Source organism: Ursus arctos, unplaced genomic scaffold, assembly GCF_023065955.2.
Source record: "Ursus arctos isolate Adak ecotype North America unplaced genomic scaffold, UrsArc2.0 scaffold_29, whole genome shotgun sequence".
In the NCBI taxonomy this organism is placed as follows: Eukaryota; Metazoa; Chordata; class Mammalia; order Carnivora; family Ursidae; genus Ursus; species Ursus arctos.
The window spans coordinates 34,550,149-34,565,525 of record NW_026622974.1 but is presented as its reverse complement, the minus strand read 5'-3'; the positions used below and the strand labels follow the sequence as shown (position 1 = coordinate 34,565,525).

General features: G+C 36.6%; 1 protein-coding gene across 4 annotated transcripts in view; it reads left to right on the top strand.

Annotated features, from left to right (window-relative positions):
• Window positions 1–765: 765 nt before the first annotated feature.
• The window catches only part of IBTK (inhibitor of Bruton tyrosine kinase), a 95,210-nt gene continuing 80,598 nt past the window's right edge, over window positions 766–15,377 (top strand). For all 4 annotated transcript variants that reach the window (XM_026507005.4, XM_044387095.3, XM_026507004.4 and 1 more), the window contains exons 1-3: window positions 766–865; window positions 9,378–10,082; window positions 15,120–15,216. In XM_026507005.4, coding sequence (XP_026362790.1) covers window positions 9,762–10,082; window positions 15,120–15,216 — 418 coding nt within the window. In that variant the 5' untranslated portion in view covers window positions 766–865; window positions 9,378–9,761. The remainder of the gene's footprint in view (window positions 866–9,377; window positions 10,083–15,119; window positions 15,217–15,377) is intronic.

The window sequence follows — 15,377 nt, the reverse complement described above, 5'->3', positions numbered from 1 at the left end:
CCGCTTTTTCTTTCTTCACTCCAGCACTTTTAAACCCGCCTTGGATGCGGAGTTAAATGGGGGAAAGCAGAGTGCAAGCCTGGCGTCAGGCACTGACTGACGTGACCCCAGTGGGCAGCAAGTCCCAGTAGCAATCTAAGAAGGCGGTGCCGCCTTCGGACCAAGGGAGTGACTCTCAGACAATCCGGGTGTACGAGCGGAAAGGGAAGGGCGATGCTGCGTCTCTGCGGGACAACGCCTTTGGCTTTCCAGTGACCCCACTGGTAGGGCAATGGGAGAACTCCGTGCAAGAAGCCTAAGCTTCTGCTGCATGGTGACCGGCTGCCCGAGGCATTCAGCCAGGTCTCCACGGTTCTCTCTCCACCCGTGTTGATCCGGAATTCCAAGTCTGCAGCTGACGTTTCCACCTGGGCGACAGCTGACTCTGAAAGGGACGTTTCCACCACCACTGTTGGCTGAGAGCCCTCAGCTGCTGCGTTTCCCCTCCCCCGGCTTGCGGTGGTCCGAAGGCCCGCAGGGTCAAGTTCCCGAAGGAATCCCGGGCAAGGCCACAGCTTAGGTGCTGCCACGCGAGGCCTTCTGGGCAGACATCCGCCAATCCTCATGAGGCATACACGAGCCCCAGCCAATCAACGCATGTCTTATTCCTGGGTACCGCCCGCACCGGCCTTTTCTCCCTGCCCCCCTTCCCCTTGCCTGTAGTCGCGGCTGAAGCTGCAGCCGCCTGCACAGCTGACCCGGCTCTGGGGACCCGCTTCCCCCTGGCACTGTTCGATTTCTCCAGTTGTCTTCACTGAGGATGAGTCCCTGCGCAGTTGTGTGCCCGTCTCGCGGAGTACACCGGCGCACTTTCATCTAGCGACTGGTGAGGGAGTGCTCTGCGCGGCCTCACCGTGCGCAGCGGCGGAGGCGACGGTGTCTCTTCGGCTGGCCGGGGGTGGGGTGGGGGGGGCGAGGGGACAGTATTCAGTTTCCGGAGGGTGCGGGCGACCGGGGACGCCAGTGGCGCGGATGGACCGTGGGGAGGGAACCCAGGGGCTCCGAGACTGCCGCGCTTTGAGCGAGACGGCGCAGAGCGGGCCAGGTGGCCGGGGTTCCAGCATCCGCTTTCCCGCAGCCTTGCTCAGCTTATGAATGGTCTGTTCGGCGACGTGCTACGTTGCTGTCGTGTCCGACACGCCCTCCAGCGTTGCTGCCTTGCTAGTTTCAGTAGTTGTCGGTGTCACTTCCCCTCAAGCCTTGAATTTGAAGCCGTTCCTTGAAGCGTTATCCCTTCGTGGGGTCCCATAGTTTTACTCCACTATGGGGATACTAACTCGGAAATTCTGTGTGAATTGACCATTGTGTGAAAAGGAACCTGTTCTTTTTGGGGGTGGGGGAGACAGGATAGAGGCTTTTTATTGTATCACGTTGTCTGGATTTTAAAAAGTTTTAGTTCAGTGGCGAAATAGGTAAGCCCGGACATCCTTGACTACTGTTCTCCAACATAGTTAATAAAATTTCAAGGTATTTTTCAGGAAACAGAAATTGATGTAGCACTCCCCTTGCCCCCCTTCCCCCCATGCTTCGAAGTAGGACGTTTGAAATTCGAAATGTATCAGAATTACTGAAAGAATGTGACTTTTATGAGTGGTAATGTTTCTCCGCCCATAATGTACCAATTCACATCCTTGCATAGCTACTTCTTGATCTTCTCCTTTTTCTGTTTTGAATTCCTTGATTTTTATTGGTTTTGGAAACAGACATAGGTTAGATGAGGGCAGAAAGGTCTGTTTTCTAAAAAGAATTTGTTACAGATATTTGCAGAAACTTTAGTCAAAGCAGAGTTTACCTCAAGAAATTTTAAAAAATGACTGTTCCATTATTTAAATTAAAAAAAAACAAACACTTGTATTGAGGGTTTTTAGGATGCTAAATTATGTGAAGGAACTTACTACATTCTTTTACTCTCATTATGCTTTAGGACCATATAAAGTTCAATAGACCAAAAATAAATTTATCTATTATATAAAGGAGCTCAGTATTATTTGGTTTATTATTATAAATGATATCAAAGTCAGTTTACTATTATTAATAGGTCATTAATTTTTTGCTACATGTAGAGCTGTGCTTGCCCCCTAAAATTTGCAGAATTTTTCTATTGTGAAAAAGGGTATTGCACCGATGAAGTATTGAAGTTTCTATCTTTTGTACCAAGAGAGTATTTAAGATAACGTTTGACTAAAATACAATAGTGATAAAGCAAAATTACTAATTTCCTAAAGAAGTAAGTGCTGTGTCTTAAAATTGTTAAGTGAACTATTTTCAGGGCTTACAGAAGGAATTAAAAATTTTTTAAACTCAATTATGAGTTATAATTTGTAGCTTTGTAACAGTTAATTTAATACAGATACAAGTTTAAAAGGAAGATATTTTGGTATTAGTGTTTTTACAAATCTACTTATTGAATATATACACATATATATAGTGAGAAATATGAAGAAATATGACTTCTCTGTCTCCCGCCCCCCCTCCCCCATAACTTAAAATCTTTGTGTAGGCAAGGTACATGCTAACAGGGCAAGTTATTATCATCAACTTTGCAGATGGTAAAATAGGATTAGAGAGATTAAGTTATTTGGCCAAGGTTTTAGGTAGTGGGAACTCCATTCTTTTGACTACAAATAAGGGTAATTTTTTTGTACTACTCTATTCTACTTCTCATTTAGGATTTCCTAACTGCATTTTGAGAGAGAAATTTGGGTAGAGTAGAATCGATAGAATCTAGAGTATATTTTTTATATTTGTAACTTTGGCTAGGCTACTTAAACTTTCACATACATTTCCTCAGTGTAAAATGAAGGTGCTCATACATAAAGGGGCAGTATGAGGCTGAAATTTATGTTGGTTGTCCATATCAGAATTTAAAAGATGACAGATACTCTGACTCATGGACACATTGGCAGTCTTGTAAGGGTTTGGGTGAAAAGCTTTCCAAGCAGAAAGGACTCTAATTAAAGTTGTGCCATTTTCTGACCTATACACCAATATACCGCTTTCTCTCTCCCCCCCCCCTTTTTAAAACATTTGTTGGGTGCTTACATATGAATGAACTGTCTCGTTTATTTTTCAGAACAGCTCAATAGCTAAATAGTTGTTACCACTTTTTTTCTAAGTGAGAGGACTGAAGCTTAGAAAATTGTGATATGCCTAGGATCATTTGGTTAGTGGTGTACCTGGGCTCCTACCTCCCGTGTTCTGAATTTAGAGTCTGAATTTTACATGCCACATGGTCTCCAGGCTTAATTGATATCCTCTTTCTGAAGTCACAAAGCTAACCTTAACACATGGAATGTAGATATTGGGCTTGGATTTGTCAGAGAATGGCATGATCAGATTTATGTTTTAGGAAGATACCTAAACTCCTAACCAAGGATAAGTGGAACAATAATGAGTCATTGTTGAGGGCTCAACCTCTACTGGCTAACGCCTTTGTGATGGGCCAGTTGCCAAGGTTGAACAATTGCCTGTAGCTAGCTGTACTCCTACAACTCAGTTTCCCACCAGCATTTCATATTCATCACATATAAAACAGCTTTTCACCTGTAATTTTTATTTGTTGCATTTTAAAAAGTTTGTTTTGTTTTTCTAGTTTCCAAAGTATTTACTCCCTACTCTACTTCTTGGCTGCCCTATATATAATCAGGCTAGAAATTTGGGAGTTATCACCACATCTTGTCAGTTCAAAAGCTTAAATATCTAAATGTGTCTCTGAATTGCTCACTTTCTTTATCCCTAAAAGGAAGGCACTGAAAGCTGTCCATAATCTGGCCCATGCTTGTGTATATGTTAGGCCTCACTGTTTTCTGTCTTCTGAATTACTTGGAATTTTCAGAATAGACTAAAATGATTCTAATGCTTTTATTTAGATTTATTCTTTGCTCTGCCTTGAATGCCCACCCACCCTGTATTTATCAGGCAAACATGTGCTCATCCTGATGTGGGAAGTCTTCCCTATCTCTCTCTGGTCAACTCTGTTATTTCTCTGAGTCACTTGTTTTATCTTTACCATAGGTTTATAATCCAATGTTTTTATTACTTAAATAAAATCAGTCTCCTCTATCAAACTGTGACCCTTTGATGGTAGAAACTATAATAATAAATTTTGTTCATTGAATACAGATGTTAAATGAGCTATAGTTTTCACTTAAGTATTACCCATGAACCTGTATTTTTATCATGTTATCTAAAATATTTATATCATTTATTTTGTATTCCTAGTACCTTGTGATACTGTGGATGTACTGGAGAGGCATTGTAGTATAGTAGAAATAGCTTGGATTTTGTTATTAAACAGATCTGCACTTGAATTTTAACTCCTCTTTTATTGGTGCTATGATTTGGGTGGCTTACTTAACCTCTCTGTAATGTAACATATCCAGTATATATTAGGTGCTTAATAAATATTTATTTCCAGTGCTTTCTTTGCCTTCAGTAAGCATATGTTGAATGCATAAATATTTACACTGGTAATTGGAAATATAGGCTGGAATTTAGGAAAGATGTGAGGGTACAAGACATATTTTGGGGTTATGAGCATGTAGGTTACAGTTAAAAGCTAGAAAGAGATTGAAATTATCCAGGGAAAATATGAAGTAGAGAGGAAGAGAAGACTGAAGGTGGGACATTGAGAGAACCACAAAATTTGAAGATAAGGGGAAGAGATAATGTCTTTGGAAGAAGGGGTGAGAGAGAGCCCATGCTTAAATGCTTCAGTAGTTCTGTATGCTTTCAATATCCCTTCCTACATACCTTAGGAGAATGCGGTGTTAATGAACAAAAGCAGGGAAGTAAAGTAAGATAAGAACTGAAAGTATCTAAAAGTATTTGTACGTTTGGAGGTCATTTTGGTCACCTTAGTGTATATGGTTTAATTGGAGAAATAGGTGTGGAAACCAGGTAGCAGAGACAAATTCAAATGTGAATTTTGAGATTAAATTTGTTACCCTTTTGTTACTGAAGAAATAATAGTAATAAAAGCTACTGTATGTTGAGTGTCTGTTTTGTGCCAGGTACAAGGCTAAGCAATTTCATTTATCATTACAGTAACCCTGTGAGGTTGGTGACATTGTCTCCGTTTTCAGATGAAGAAATGAGAGATTATGTAATTTTTAGAGTTACGTAACTAGTAACAGCCAGCATTGCTGTATTTGAATCCAAATATCTAAGACTCTAAGAAACACTAGCTCTTAGTCACTTCCATATTTATGTTCATAGTATTCTGTATGTTTCTCTATATATTATAGTATGCTACCATTTTTATATTTCATATTCCCCCTTTTTTCCATTTTAATTGTTAATGTATAGTAACAATTAGGGAATTTTCTTCGGTTTACCTTAATTCTTTCATTTAGTGTTTGAGTTATTTGCTAGTAAATAGTTCTTTCCAAGTATTATGAATACACTGAAAATACAAAGGTGGAAAAATTTTAGAGCCTCAAAAGAATGAAATTAACTACAATTGACTATTTTGCCATGTATCTTGTTTTCCAGTTTTCACATTTTAAACTGCTTGAGGCTTTCATACGTTTTTCTTTATGTCAACTAAGAAACACTTTGTTTTTTATACCAATCAACAGTTTAAGGTGGCGATGAATGTTACAAGGCTTATATCAAATTATAAAACATACAAACTAGTAGAAACAACTGGAGCTAACTGGAATCCTCTAATTCTGTGCTGTCACCTGTAGATGGGGAAGTCAGAATAAGGGAATTATGCCTCAGTGAACATGGGAGTGCATATTATCTTTTCGAGTTAGTGTTTTGTTTTCTTTTGATTAATACCCAGAAGTGGACTTGTTGGATCATACGGTAGTTCTATTTTTAATTTTTGGGGGAACCTCCATACTACTTTCCATAGTGGTTATATCAATTTACATTCCCACCAGTAGTGCACAAGTGTTCCTTTTTCTTCACATCCTTGCCAACACTAATTATTTCTTATTTTTTTGATAATAGCCATTCTAAAGGAGTAAGGTGATGTCTCCTTGTGGTTTTGATTTGCGTTTCCCTGATGGTTAGTGACGTTGAGCGTTTTTTATATACCTGTTGGGCATCTGTATGTCTTTGGAAAGTCTATGTAGATCTTTTCCCCATTTTTTTAATCGGGTGGTTTATTTTTTTGCTCTTGAATATGAATTCTTGAATTGAATATATGAATTCTTTGGGTATTTTATATAGATTAGCCCTTTATCAGATGTATGATTTGCAAAAATTTTTCAGGGAGCTTACTGCCTGTGTTTTCTTCTAGGAATTTTATGGTTTCAGGTCTTACATTTAAGTCTTTAAACCATTTGAGTTAATTTTTGAGTATGGTTTAAGATAGGTGTCCAGTTTCATGCTTTTGCATGTGGCTGTCCAGTTTTCCCAATACCATTTATTGAAGAGATTGTCTCCTTGTCATTGTATATTCTTGGTTCCTTTGTTGTAAATCATATATGCATGGGTTTACTTCTGGGCTCTCTATTCTGTTCCATTGATGTATGTGTTTCTTTGTCTGCCAGTATCACACAGTTGTAATTACTAGTTTTGTAATATAGTTTGAAATCAGGGGGTGTGATGCTTCCACCTTTGTTCTACTTTCTCAAGATTGCTTTGGCTATTGGGGTCTTTTGTGGTTTTAGGATTGTTTGTTCTATTAAGTATTTATGATCAATACCTTGGAGAAGAAAATTTACATAGAATTTCTATTATAAAAGCTTTAAAATCTAACCATTATGAAATGGATTGACTAGTTATTTAAAATCCAGAGGACTAAAATAAAATAGAATAAAATCCAGAGTACAAAAATACTGAAAGAAAAATAATTAGGAGATGATAAATAAAAAGATGATAGGGAAATGTTGAGTGTAAAGTAGTCTACTCTAGATATAAAATTTCTAATATATAGGTGGTTAGTTTTCTAACAGGAAGTAAAAAATCTGAAGAATAGTAGTTCATCAAATAGTTGACAAATTGTATTTCATTTCTCCAGATCTGAACAGGGCAAAGCAGACAGGGTAGCATATTGGAAAAAAGGAAGCTAGAGGCTCTTATGTGGTGGCTGAGTTTTCTATATTTTCCTATAACCTCTCTAATCAATATATTAGCATTTATTTATATTTTTTAGATACTTTTTGAATAGGTATTCGTGCTCATGGTAAAGCATTCAAAAGTGGTTTGAAGTAAAATATAGGTAAGTTTGCCTTCCATTTCTGTCTCCAGCCATTGGTGCTCTTCTCCAGAGGAACCACTCTTAACCATTTTCTTGTGTATTCTTCTAGATATCTTTTGTGCTTATTCAAGCATAAACATGTAAATACATATACAAATTTTCCGTAAATGGTATTACATATACATCTCATTTTAAAGGACATGGTACAATGTATCTTGCAGATGATTTCATATCAGAAAATATATAGCTGCTTCATTCTTTTTGATACATGAATAATATTCTGTTGCATGGACATAATTACTCTATTTAGGTTTTTTCCACACTTTACTATTTCAAACAATGACTCAGTGGATATTCTTGTACTTATGCCATTCCACACATAGATATGGTTTTCCAAGATAAATTCCTAGAAGTAAAATTGCTTGGGTCAGAAAAAAGGTTATTTTACATTTTCATAACTATACTAAATTGCTCTCCAAAGAAATTGTATGAGTTTATATGCTTACCAGCAATGGAGTAGAGTACGTATTTTCTTACAATCTTGTTGGTACGTAGTAATATCAACTTTTTTGATCTTTGCTATTTTGATAGATAAAAAATGATATCATTATAGTTTTTTTTTAAGTTTTTATTTTAATTCCAATTAGTTAACATACAGTGTTATATTAGTTTCACGTGTACAATGTAGTGATTCAACAATTCCATGAATTTGCTCTTTGCTCTTCACTGACAAGTGCACTCCTTAATCCCTGTCACCTATTTAACCCACCTTCCCTCTGGTAACCATCAGTTTGTTCTCTATAATTAAGAGTCTGTTTCTTGATTTGTCTTTCTCTTTTTTCCCTTTGCTTATTTGTTTTTTTCTTAAATTCCACATATGAGTGAACTCATATGATATTTGTCTTTCTTTGACTGACTAGCTCCACTTGGTATTGTACTCTCTAGCTCCATTCATGCTGTTGCATGGTATCTCATTATAGTTTTAATTTACATTTCTTTTGAATGAGGTGAGTCTCTTTTTAAAAATCTGTTTAAATTTCCTTTTTTTTTTTTTTAAGAAATGTCATATTCTTTGATTTTTATTCTATTGGTCTCTTATTTATAGAGACTATATGTTAAGGAAGCTTTTTCTCCTTTTTTGTCTTAGTATTTTTTTTAATGTGGGCTTTAAACAGATTAAATTTATTAATCTTTTATAAGCTTGAATTCCAGATCATACTTAGAAAGGCCTTTTGTACTTTGAAATTGTAAAAAAGGGTCTCCCATCCTCTCTTCTAGTACTTTTGGTATTATTTTTATATTTGTCATTGACCCATCTTGAGTTTATATTGATGTAAGGTATAAAGTAAGTGTCTAAAGTTATTGTTATCCCAGATTGATACCTAGTTATTTTGATACCTGCTATTTAATTATCATCTCCTTCTATAGTCCTATGGTGAAGGACTTCCAGGCGCAGAGAACATTATCACAGTGCTTGGCTCTTAGTAAAAACTGAATGATGAGAGGATTGGTTATTGTGGTGGTGGTGGGTGGTGATGGATGGTGTTGGGTAGTGGTGGTGATGAAATAATTTTAGAGGGTAAAGGTTTGAGATGGGATTGCTATAAAGATGGTAGATTTAAGGGGCGCCTGGGTGGCTCAGTCGTTAAGTGTCTGCCTTCGGCTCAGGTCATGATCCCAGAATGCTGGGATCGAGCCCCACATCGGGCTCCCTGCTCAGCAGGAAGCCTGCTTCTCCCTCTCCCACTCCCCCTGCTTGTGTTCGCTCTCTCGCTGCCTCTCTCTGTCAAATAAATAAATAAAATCTTAAAAAAAAAAGATGGTAGATTTAAGTGTGCTTATATCTTGTGGGGACATAGCTACTAGAGTGTAAAAATACAAGGGAGAAGGAATGAAGCTTTTGGAAAGAAACAGGTGGACTCCAGAGTACAGGTACAGAGGTTAACCTTAAGCAGGAGAGTGGAAAAAAGGATGTAAAGATGATTAGTATAGTTCTAGAATACGGTGGATGTGAAGATGAAGAGTTGATACACTTTTATTTATTTATTTTTTTGAAATAGGAATTAGGGGCACTTTATTTGATTTTGGGGGCACTTAAATATAGAGGTAATGGTAAAGTACTTGAGGAGAGCAAGAGGTAGATTTTGTATTTTTTACAGTCTCTTGTTTTCCCTTTCTTTTATAGGTCACCCTTGCAATTATGGATATTTGAAAGGATCAGACAGTGTGGAGGGGGAGTCCCCTCCTCACTCCCCCTTGGTGCTTGACTCCAGGAAAAATCTATAAACTGTGGAAAGTTGTTTTTTTCCCTTAATAAAGAACTTGTATTTGATATAAACTTTATAGAACTATTTATAATTTTTTGATTTAAGTGCCAAAATAAATTGTACAAAGATCTATAGTTTTATACTATTGCCATTGAGGATTTAAATTATAATCCTAAACAGGTCATTTATTCTCTATAAATCTTTCTGAATAGCACCTTTTTGTCCTGGCTTTTTCATTTTTAAGAATTAGTCTTTACTGACTACTCTGAAGAACTAAACTAAGCAGTATAAAAACCATTAGGATGAATTCTTCCATCCCTGACTGCACATCAAAGTGTCGATCCCTGAAGCATGCTTTGGATGTCCTTTCTGTGGTAACAAAGGGGAATGAAAACCAGATTAAGGCCTTTCTCTCCAGTCATTGTTACAATGCTGCAACTATCAAAGATGCTTTTGGCAGAAATGCCCTCCACCTTGTTTCCTCCTGTGGAAAGAAAGGAGTGTTAGATTGGCTTATTGAGAAAGGAGTGGATCTGCTGGTGAAAGACAAGGAATCAGGATGGACAGCTTTGCACAGAAGCATTTTTTATGGACATATTGATTGTGTTTGGTCCCTATTGAAGGTAAGTGTCATTTTTTATTTAAAACTATTTGGTCTGGGGCACCTGGGTGGCACAGCGGTTAAGCGTCTGCCTTCTGCTCAGGGCGTGATCCTGCGTTATGGGATCAAGCCCCACATCAGGCTCCTCCGCTGTGAGCCTGCTTCTTCCTCTCCCACTCCCCCTACTTGTGTTCCCTCTCTCGCTGGCTGTCTCTATCTCTGTCGAATAAATAAATAAAATCTTTAAAAAATAAAAAAAAATAAAACTATTTGGTCTGGCATATGTTTTTCTTAGTCTTTTTCAAACACCCCATTTATTTTCCAAACATTTGCGTTTGTTCTTATCAGTTGTTTGATATCTTTTACTATTGTAACTGACTCATCTTTAGAATTCAAATCCAATATATATTTCATTTGGACTTTTTATGATATAGAGTTTTAAACATATACCAAAGTTTACAATACATAACTGACTGTTGGCTAATTATGTGTTATATATGTCCCCACTGCCTTTGTTTATCTCACACTATTTTGAAGTAAATCCCATATATATTATCATTTAATCTGTATTATGTATCTTTCAGTATTCTTAAGAAAAATGGTTTACTTTTCTGTAACTTTTATTAGCTACATTAAAAGGCACTAGTTATTGAAATACAACATTTAGGGACTGTCTTTTTTATAGTATGTTTATTTCTTGTTTGGCTAGGATAAAGTGTTTATAGTTGTAAAAAAATTAATAATTAGAGTCAGTTTAATTAATTTGAAATTTCTCATCAAGTAGATTCAGTCTAGGTTTGTTGTAGTGTATAGACAAATAACGAAGTGTTTTGAGGTATACCCCAATGTCATTTCACTAATGAATGCACATTAAAAACTCACAATCAGAAGTCTTGAGTTTTAAATTGATTTTTTTTTTTTTTTTGGTACAGGCATTTTATCATGTTTGTAGAGGACACAGAGAAGAACAAAACACTTCCTGTTCTCAGGAAACTTATGGTCACATTAGGGAGCTTATCTTCAGTATCTTCCATCTATTTTTGATTTTAAAAAAGTTTACTAATAGTACTGTGAATTCCTCTTACATCTAAAACATTTGATTTAGATGGTTTAATTCTCTTACTCTAATTTATTTTATACAGAAAGCTAGGTTGGTAAGAGTTAAAGCATCTTATCAGCTCTACTCTTAACCCTTTCTCACACCTAAAATCTCAGTTTTTTCCAGTTTCTGCTAGAAATTTGGATGACTGCCAGTCCTGTCAATCTTGAGCATCCTTGGATTTTCTGTGGTCATAGGAGTTGCCATTCAGGTGTCAGGATTTGGGGCTTCAGTTTGAAATAGGGTCTGGTCTGAATTTTGAAACTTCCTTCCCTGGGGGTTTCATTTCCCCTTAGAAATCCTCAGTCATTCTTTCCTCCTTGGCTAAGAGAAGCCAGGAAATTTGTGCCTTTGGCTACCTTGTGCTTGGCTTGACCGTCTTTTATTATCATCAGAGTCCTACTGATCAATGATAGATACCTAACAGTGGATGCATTGCACTGATAAAATTTCGCTACAGAAACCTTTTCCTATCCATTTAGTATTCACATCTCAACATAGCATATCCTTTTTTCCTTTGACCTTTCAACATCATTTAATTGGAAGAGCTGCATTGATTGGAGTGTGCATGTCAGTTCCACTTCTGGACAACTGTAGCATATAAGGTATTATGGTTGGCAGAGAGAGACCATACACAAATACACATTTTAAATAAATTGCAGTTGATAACTTTATAGCTATAAGACTTTTTAATTGCCAAAACAAATCGTACAGTAAATATACACCACCACTGTCAGTTCCTAATTGCCAAAGATTAGAAAACAAAACAAAACAAAACAAAAACCTCAGCAGAAACTACTTGTCTACCAAAAGCTGGAGGAGAGACAACCTATCTTATGCATGTGTTCTTTGGCTCCTTGATTCCATGACAAGATGAGTGGCTGGCAAAGACTATGTTTGTAGGGTCCTGCTGTATCTGTTATTGCTATACCATTGTTTTTTCATACTCGTGGTTTACTTACTATTCTGGAAAAACTTGCTTTAATTTTCTTCATTTGTAAATAGAACTAACTTAATCATAAGGTTGTGTGGATTAAATGCTATACTATTCATAAAGTATTTGGAACAAATGTTTTTTTTTGAGTGCCTGATGTGTGCCAGGTGCTAATCTAGGTCCTAGGGATATGTAATGAACACGACAGACAGAATCTTTTTTTTTGTTTGAGTTTTTATTTTAGTGGAAGGAGATAGACCAAAACCAAATAATTAAATAAACAAATAGAACAGTAAATGTTGGTGTATTAGAGTTCTTATTTCATAGAAACAGAAGCTAACTAAGGTTCCCTAAGCAAAAGCTATTTTATTAGGGGGATATCAGATACCTCACAGAATAGAACAGGCTGTGAACCAGAGCAATACAGTTAATTGTCAAATCATAAGCATGAAAAATCTCCTCAAACTAGAATGGAACAGTTATAAACTAAGTAGAACTGATGTGAAGTACCCTCCCAGCTCCCTGCCCCAGGATAATTAGATAGCAGGACCAGTTTACTAAAACTATTCCTAGTTCATAATGTTAAAACCATGCTATTTGAATAGAAGAGAATGCTTATTTTTCTGTTTTCTCTAGTATGAAGGCATCTAGCCAGTGTATCCAAAAGTACTATCAAAGCTTTAAAGAACAGGCTTGAAACGTCCCAATTTGCCCCACTGGAAATTACAGTCTCAAGGTCTTTTGATTCTGACTTTTTGGCAGTATATGGGCAGCAATAGTGAGAGAGCCATATTAAACTCATTCAATTTAGCTCATAAACAGTTTGGAAAAATTAGTGTATCAGATACTTCTCTTGAACCACTTCATGTAATTTTGGCCTCACCTCTTATTCTAGCTAGTTGTTCAGAGGCTTCTAGCAGCTTTGTATAGGTATAAATCTGCACCTTGTTTCTAGCATCTACTGCTTGCCTCTTATTTTATGCCCCAGAGCTTGGCATTCACGCACGACCAACCAGAAGTACAGGAGAGTTAAATCCCTTTTAGAGCGACTCTTTGCTAATGAAGAATGGGAACTGGGGGGTAAACCCTTACCCCTTTTATTCCTCAACTGGAGAATTATTCTGTGGTATATTGTATAAGGTTCCCAGAATTTCCTGGCAGGATCATGCACAAGCCTTAGCAGTGTCCTACTCGATAACACATCCTTGTATTGGTTTTTCCTCCTTTATTTACTCTTCTGGTCCTCACTTTGTAGGATCTCTTCCCAAGGAAATTACCTGAATGCCAGTTGTTATCTTAAGCTTTGCTTTTGAGGAAGACAGTCAAAGCAAACAAAAACAGTTCTCTGTATTTGCAGGCAGACCTATCCAGTAGTGTTACTAGTGGTTTGTAGTGGAATAGCTGTGTCTAAAGTGCATCTGCTTCTTCTTGTAGAGCATTCTCATGAAATGCTCAGGCTTATAAGCCTGGCATATACTTAGATGCTATTTAACAAGGTAATGAATTTACCTACTATTTTGAGGATATGTAAAGAGTTGATCTTTAAATAGGATAGACTACATGCTGGTCCTGCAACCTTTAGAGTTTAAGATGAGTAGAAAATGTCAGAGTCTACCATTATCTGTGGAGCGCTAATGGCCAAATAAAGGTAGTCTTACGCAGTTGGGGCTACGTAGGATAACGCAAATGTATGTAGTCTTACTAGGGTCCAGTTGGTATGTATAAAGTTTAGGAAAATTTATAAAACTGGCAAAATAAACTGTCTAGGGTTCTAAGTTTCTGGGATCCCATTTGTCACCTTCATAGCTTAGAGCACTTTGTCCTGGATGCTACCTTTGTTTCTCTTAAAAGGTTAAGCATCTTAGATCACTTTTTTTTTTTTTTTAACTGGTTAGCTCATTTGAGTATTTTTTGCTCATTGACAACCGTTGTGAAATCAAGTGTTATAACCATCTGGAGCACAGTGAACTCAGAATTGGTTTTAGTTTATTAGGAATCCATTGTTACAAGGTAAGAGGAGATTCTTCTTTCCTAAGTAACCTAAAACAGAGGATTCCAACACGTCACAGAGTTTAATAACTTCATAGTTCTCTGCCTGTAACTACCCAAGTGTACAGACAGGCAGTGATGACTTGCACAGGTTAAAATAGAGATAAATCTAATTACTGAATGTTTTATTAAACTATCAGGAAATACCAAAAGTTACTCTTGAAAAGAACATTTTATATTTAAAAACTGTAGTTAAGTAACAGCAATATGAATTGAACATTGCTCTCTCTCCCTCCTGCCCCCCTTCCATTACATTTTAAAAGATAGAAAAGTATGGTGATAAGGATAGGGTGTGCTAACTGCCTTAAATAAGTGAGACAGAAAGTGTCCTATTTCGTGTTTAATTTTGAACTGTGAAGATATAAAGATTACTTTAAATTCATCCTTAAAACACATACACACACACATTCTCAGATTTTTTAAGGATACCATTAATTATATGTGATTTATAAGAAGCCACAATTAAAACAATGCTATAAAAAATTTAAATACAAAGATGAAAACCTATATCATACAAATAGAAATAAAGGAATATAATTGTCTTAAATATAAATACCGGATATAACAAAGTTCAAGGCAAGAAGAGATGGGGATTACATGATCACATTATATTTATAAACAATAAATGCTGATATAAATATTGTTGTGCCATTACCTTGAAGTCTTTATAGCCTTTAGCATGGCTCTTTAAATACGTGAAGTGTAGTGCATGCACAGGCACAGACAGAGAGACCCAGGGCTAGGGCCTTGTAGGTAGCCAGACTTGCCTTAAACCGTAGAAAATTTTCACGTCTAGTTCATTTTGATTTTAAATGTTACTTATTTTATTTCTTCAGGTTTTCTGGTTCTTATTTTAAGAATTAGATATTTGATTTTTTTAGTTCTCTTGTGTGTGTGAAAAAAATGTCGGTGGGCATAGAAGATAACATATATATATATATTTTTTTCCTTTTTCTTCTTCTTTTTTTTTTTTTTAGCATGGTGTTAGTCTGTATATTCAAGACAAAGAAGGCTTGTCAGCTTTGGATCTTGTAATGAAGGATAGACCAACTCATGTAGTATTCAAAACTACTGGTAAGAAAATTCCACAAATATATTCCATTAAGGTACAGCTTAGAAAATTTTAATGAAACTTTGTTCTTATTAAAATACCTGAGAAAATTTGTTTGTGTGTGGATATCTGCAAAGAACTTTTACCTTGGTGTATGCTATATGCTAGCTGATAATTTTGAGTT